This window comes from Aptenodytes forsteri, unplaced genomic scaffold, assembly GCF_000699145.1.
Source record: "Aptenodytes forsteri isolate BGI_AS27 unplaced genomic scaffold, ASM69914v1 Scaffold15, whole genome shotgun sequence".
NCBI lineage: Eukaryota > Metazoa > Chordata > Aves > Sphenisciformes > Spheniscidae > Aptenodytes > Aptenodytes forsteri.
This window is the reverse complement of record NW_008795129.1, coordinates 28,204,488-28,211,467: the sequence shown is the minus strand read 5'-3', so window position 1 is coordinate 28,211,467 and position 6,980 is coordinate 28,204,488. Positions and strand designations below refer to the sequence as shown.

The window sequence follows — 6,980 nt, the reverse complement described above, 5'->3', positions numbered from 1 at the left end:
GGGCAAACACTGGAACAGGCTTCCTAGAGAGGTGGTTGATGCCCCAAACCTGTCAGTGTTTAAGAGGCATTTGGACAATGCCCTTAATGACATGCTTTAGCTTTTGGTCAGCCCTGAATTGGTCAGGCAGTTGGACTAGATGATTGTTGTAGGTCCCTTCCAATGATTCTAGTCAATCCTAACCAATATGTCATCTGAAGATGTAGAGGCTTCTTTACAAATCAGTAAACTGAATCCTATGCCATGGTCAGAGTTATCTGATTCTATTTAATCTGTTCAGTCTCTGATTTTGATGCTCTATAATACAAAATAGATTAATTTATAACCTAAAGTGACTATTCTGGGTGTTACTTCTGCTGGAGAAAGACAGGAATGAACATAGTGCCACAGAAAAGAGAAACTTGTCATTAAACAATGTTTTAAATAAATCTTTTGTTCATACACGTGTTCATACACGCAGAAGCAGCTTAAATGATTAAACATAACTGAAGGTTGCACTAACATGTCACACATAGAAAAGTAGAAAATGGAATTTGGAGATGAGTTTCATTTGCCCCTCATTTTCATGAGGGAATTCTTGTGAATGTAAATAAGGCCTACAATACATATGAAAGAATAGGTGAAGGAGTCCAATTTAACCGTTCTTTCCAGCATTATACATTACTGTATAGTATTTGCCTATTCCACACAGTATTACCAGAAAGGAGTAAAAACAATTTATTCCCAATTCTCTTGGCTAGAGCTTCAGGGTTTAGAAGGTTCCAAGGCGGCAGCTGTTGAGGGATAACCAGTACCTGAAAACAAACCACTTATTCTTTCAGAAAAACAAGGAAAAAAGACGACAATTCTAGAACAGAGAATTTCATTCATCTCCACTAAAGTCCTAATTGCTAACCTTGCTCTATGTCTGAATAAACCTATCTTTTTTAGTTATTTTAGACTGGACTGAGATGTGACATCATCTCCCATGTTACATATGCAAAACATTTCTGGTGATGCAAGCCCATTAACTTGCTTCATATGCAATTATGGAGCAACTGATATAGCCATCCAGTCAACTTTTTGGACAAATAGGTTTCTAGGCATTTAGTTTTCATATCCAGTACCCTGTCAACAGTTTCACTTCCTTAATAAAGGAGGGGAAACATATGAAAAAGACTTAAGTACTTGGCACTGCAGATCCTTTTATGTAACCTGTATGAGGCTTGCTTCTCAGGAGTAAAGCAGCAGAATTTCAAAGTACACACGAGCTGAACAGGATCACAACAGAAACAGTGGAGAACAAAAGAAAACTGTGATAAATGCTCAGTCCAGCTTTAGCATGCAACTGATGAAATAACCAGAGTTGCTCCAATACCGGATACTGACTACTGTCAATACTAAGGAATAATTTTCATAGTGTTAACTATGAGTAGTTTACTGACTTTAGAAAACATGGAATATTTAGAAATACTACAAATGCAGAAGTCAGAGCTATAGCTCAGAAAAAACAAGTTTAGTATTTTCAAGATTTCAACATTTATTAATTCATATAAATATCAACAAAAGACAACTGTTAACACAGACCAATGGGAAATTAATCTTGCATACAACAGTAAACAGTTAATCTCTTGATCTAATAGACTCTATCTATCCTTGCCTTCTCTATTTCAGACCACTAATCAAATAGACAGTGAATGGTTCTCTCAAGTTAGGTTTTCAGGAAACAACTATTTACAGGGCACCTATGTATTTACACCCAGGTGTCCTGCAAGCATCTTTCCACTTTTATCTAAACAGAATAAATTTGAGCTTCACTCCTTGCTTTACTCAAGACATCTGTGAGCTGAAAATGCAGATGGGGGAGCAGGCATAATCAGATCTTGTTTTCCAGGAATGTATGAGGTTGAAATAAAGAACTTTTACAGTAGCAGTACTTTCACAACTGATTTTTTTTGCTTGAAATGCACATCAGAATGAAAAATACACCCTCTCAAACATCCAGCTGAATATTATAAGGGAGAAAGTAACATTAAGAAAGTAGAGCTTCAACTGCAGCTCACTCCAGAGGTTGTAAGTTTTGAATTATGTTAATGAGGTGATTTTCCTTTCAACATAGGAAAGAGCATAGGCATGCCCAGACACATACTGACCATCGTTATTAGAAACATGTGCTTTCTCTCATACATACATAAACGGGAAATGGCTGCGATGGCATGTGGCGATAACACAAAGCACCATCCAGGGGAACGGACAAGAGGGCTCAGAGCAGCTCGACACAACATTTTGAGATGCCTTCTGCAAATCAAGGGTATCTGTAAGTTAAAAGGAAGGGGGGGGGAAACTGGTTAAATATCAGTGAATTTCCATCTATGTTTCTCTCCTCATCCAGCCCCCCACCCCAACTCCTTTGTCCTGCACAGTCTTAACACAATTTCCTTGTGCAAGACAGCCCGCTCTCTCTATTTTGCAGAATTCTCAGACTGTGACTTAGAAGAACTGAAGTCCCCTGTTCCCTACCTGCTGGCAGATCATTATTAAAGGTCAAGAACAAAACATGGTTCCCCAAGAAGGGAAAAGACTATTAGTGAGTGTACCTACAATGGAGAAAAGTCATAACTTTGTCCACAGAGAAGCCTGGAAGAAAAAAAAAAACAAAAACGTAGAGAGGTTGTATCATCCAGACTTCTCCATACACCCCACAACAGAGCATCTACTATACTTCTCATAGGGGATCTCAGCCCTATTCAATATAGAAGATATGCTGATTCACTTTTCCCTGCGCACTACCAAATGACAAGATGTTAACCATGATTACAAGCAAGGACACCAATTTTCAAGGTATTTGGCATTAGTTTCTCTTGACTGAACTCATAAACACTCAGGATTCTTGTAACTCAAAATCCACTAGAGCAAGTACCCAACAAACAAGAGATACACAATTAGCAACTTCCTGACAGGTCTAGTTGAAGTAATGCAACTAGTATCACAAAGGAAACAAAGGAGATTAACAAGAATCCAGTTCTCCCAGACAGTGCGTAAGCCATGAAAGCTCTCCCTCCCCTTTTACAAAATTTTGCTTCCTTTACTTGCTTTCAATCTATCCCTCTGCACCATTGGATCAGAGCAAACAACATTGCACAAGCTGTGGTAGGGAGAAGGTATTGAAGAAAGGACAAGGAGAGCTCATAGTAACTGCATTGGAAGACTGCTATTACAAATACCATGACAATTAGAGCACCTGGCAGTTCTGGCATATGTGTACATGAACACTTGAAGTTGCTTCATTACCCTGCATCAGTGTATTATACCTCATTACAATCCTTACCAAAATATACACCCCTATATAAGACAAGGGAGACACCAGCAGATAATGGTTCTTCTGTTTTGTCTAGTAAAGATTACATAGCACAGCATTTTAACAATATTAATCTGCAATGTCCCTCCAGTTCTGTATTTCATCTGAAATGGCAGTCTTGACCACTGCCAGGATGAAGACAAAGGACTCTGAGCAGATGATACAACTGAGCAAGTAATCGAAGTTTTCTTCTCATAACAGGGCAAGCATAAAAGGAGCTGGTGAACAGTACTGACTAGACATTCCTTCCTTCAACCCTTACCAGGCACCTCATGCACCTGCCTCTGGGGGGTACAACAATTCCCACTGTTCATATGTCTGGCTGTTTGACTCTTCCACCTTGATGTTCACGCTGGCATCTACTGTCAGCCATCATCTTCCCAGTAGGATCTTAGTTGTGTCTCAGGGGGATGCTCAGAGTCCAGCAGCTCCTGACAACCTGAACTGGCAAATGGCAGGTCCTTTATCCAGAACCCCTTCCTCCACAATTATCCTGAGTGGAACTGCCTGTTCCTCTTCAGCTCCCTTCACAGACCATCTCCCATAGGGAACAGAACCAGGCACTCTACCTGAAGTTTCACCCCCAAACATTTCCTGTTACAACCTCTCCTGTAGGCCTTCGACTCCCACTACAGTAATAATCTTCACCTGGTGTTGCACTGTCATTAGAACACAGACCCATACTAGCTAGATCAAGCTGTGTTGTCTCCTTGGTTGTTCCTACTGATCTGCCAGAGAACCACTTCACATTCTCACTACAGGGCTGCTTGCAACTAAGAGCAACCTTGTCCTTCTGGAAGGCTTCCTCCTGTTTCTCTTTGCCAGAGACAACTTTGCTAAGAGTGAGCAGGCAATGAGGAGTGAGAAGTGGCAGACAGCATGGACCTTTTGAAGGAAAAAGACTAGAAAGAAATAGCACATTTTTGAAACTAGCTTGTGAGAAAAGGCAAGGAGACTAAGTTAACAAGAAGACAGAAATGGAAATTTTAAAGCAGCAGCAGACATCAAGAAAAGATAAAGAGACACATGAAATGGGAATGATGCTGCCAGAAAGCACAGACAGAGCACAAGGCACACTGTAAATTACAAGCTTTCTTTCAGGCTAGTTCAAGGCTGCAGAAATACTCCTTTCTCTCCTCCCATTCAATCAAGGATTTAAAGTTAATTTCAATCCTCATTTTCCATTCCACTCCCATTTCCACCATTTCCATACCTGGGTTCTGGTCTTCAGTAACAAACCAAAAAAAGGTACATAATTTAAAAAAAAAAACCAAACAAACCAAAAAGCTCTGCCTTACTTGGAGGGGAGGAAGCAATAAAAAGAAATGCAAAATGCATTACTCGGGTATTTCTCCAAGACTCTAGCATCAGCTTAAAAATTTATTTTTTTCATTACCAGGAAAACCTACTCCTTCTAAACTAGTCTCCAAAACTGACTCTTAAAAATATCATTCTCCCATCATCTGTTTAAATAATAAAAGTTTTCCTTATATTATCGCTCATAGAAAGCAATACTATTGGCTAGTTTTCATGAATTTATCATCTTCACAACAGCTGTTAAGTAGCACAGTATGTTTAGATTCTGTTCCAGATCAGCATAAAGAGACTCAGTCACCTTCCCAAGCAATCAGAAGTCTCAAATGCTCAAACTGGTGCCTTTAACAACAACAATCTATAACACTGATTTTTCAGTCTGTTGGCTGCAGGCCCATGGGATGTCCACAACTATTTGCAGTGAGTTGATAAAATAAAACTAAAACTTTTTTCACAGTTTTATATATAAATATATACTATATATCTCAACTAAGCATTAGGACATTCCACAAGTGAAAAAAATCTGGAAACCAAACTCCTATAGAAAGAGCTATACTGTACTACACTTAAGCAATTAAGCAGAGATAAACCAAGTTCCAAGGAAATGTACAAAATTTTAATGAAGTAAGTCTTTACCATAACACAAATAAGTCCTCTGTAACATTCAGGGGGTTTTGTTATTTAAACAGCTTTGCTACCTTAACAACTAAAACTTTTGTAAGAAAAAAAAATCTGCAGTTCTTAGTGCAAACTCAAAACCAAGAAACCTTCCCAGAAGGAAGCCAGTTCAGAAGAACTGACTAAAATAAAGCTTCAAATAAATTGTCTTGAGAACAGTTCGCACATAGCTTTGCCCAGGTTCTACAGAAGTTATACACAAAGAGAACAGGCAATTCAAAGCAACATGTACCCTGCAATTCTTTTCTACCAAGAATCCATTCCAGCAGGACAGTGTGGTCACGGCAGCCTGCATCTATCGGTGTTGCCTTGTGCAGCAGAATAAAACCCTGCCACTGGCCTGTTAGAACCGTTCAAAATATCACTTAATACTTTCAATCTGAGTATCTCAAAAAACAGCATCAGCGGAGGTTCAGTATTGTTCCATTTTGTTATACCTTGTCTATAAATAAGTTAAGCAGCACAAGCAGGGCTGTACAGCAACAGCACTAGAGACACACTAGGGCCTCCAGCTGCCTGCCCCGGAAAGGGCAAGCCGAGGAACCGAGCGATCCACACTAGGGGCAAGCAGCAGAACCCACTCAAGCACAGACAGGAAGTTTAGCTTAACAAAAGTACAACGGCAGACATACTACTTGTTGCACATTTATCAGTGACACCTACAGGCGTCACTCCTTGTCCCAGCACTTAGGTCCACCAGAATTTCCGTACCTGACCCCTCCTGCTGAAACTGTGACCCAGATTTCTAAGAGAAGCAGCACCTGCAGGGAAACCAGGAGACAGAAGAGGCCGCGCTCCCGCAGAGGCAGCCGGAGGCAGACCCAGCCGGCCCGCCGCAGCCAATCCCCAGCCGCCCGGCAGCAGGAGCCACATCAGCGCTGCGAGCATGGACTGAAAGCCAACCGCCGGCTGATGTAACCTCAGCGACTCCAGCTTCATCCCTCCCACCAGCACGCACACCTTCCCATCCTGCTGTCCCAGCAGATGATGTAATTCTACTCCACGTTGCAGCACAAAATCCAGGGCTTTACAAGTTATAGCGTTAACAACTGTTTTCTGTCTAGTCCCAGACTAGTCCAGACAGCCCTACCCACAGCACAGGCTGCCTAGTCATCTCCCACATCCAGCTTCCCTTGACCTTGATTCTCCCTGTTCTCAGATGTTGCAGTCTGATGCAGGCAGCAGATGAAAGGGATCTGTAGCCAAACTTCTGAGAGTGGCTTTACCTCCTCAGGCCCTTTACCTCCTTTGTTTTCTCCACTGTAACAAACAGGTCCCAAACCCCTCCACAAGGGCAAGAGTGCTGGCTTTGCTCTTCACTTATCTCCCATATCCCATTCGCATTCATTTCTAAATTAAAAGAATCATAGAATCCTTTAGGTTGGAAAAGCCCTTTAAGACCATCAAGTCCAACCGTTAACCTAACACTGCCAAGTCCACCACTAAACCATGTCCCTAAGTGCCACATCTACACGTCTTTTAAACACCTCCAGGGATGGTGACTCAACCAGTTCCCTGGGCAGCCTCTTCCATTGCTTGACAACCCTTTTGGTGAAGAATTTTTTCCTAATATCCTCCCCTGTCACAACTTGAGGCCATTTCCTCTTGTCCTATCGCTTGTTACTTGGGAGAAGAGACCGACACCCACCTC

The 6,980-nt window shown here is 41.3% G+C and overlaps 1 protein-coding gene across 1 annotated transcript in view; it reads right to left on the bottom strand.

Annotated features, from left to right (window-relative positions):
- Positions 1-6,980, bottom strand: part of ALDH18A1 (aldehyde dehydrogenase 18 family member A1) — a 40,434-nt gene that overhangs the window by 28,496 nt on the left and 4,958 nt on the right. Inside the window, exons 3-4 of the mRNA XM_009277972.1 lie at positions 2,577-2,616; positions 2,171-2,294 (exon numbers count right to left, since the gene is read on the bottom strand). Of these exons, the coding sequence (XP_009276247.1) occupies positions 2,171-2,264 (94 nt within the window). The 5' untranslated portion in view covers positions 2,265-2,294; positions 2,577-2,616. The remainder of the gene's footprint in view (positions 1-2,170; positions 2,295-2,576; positions 2,617-6,980) is intronic.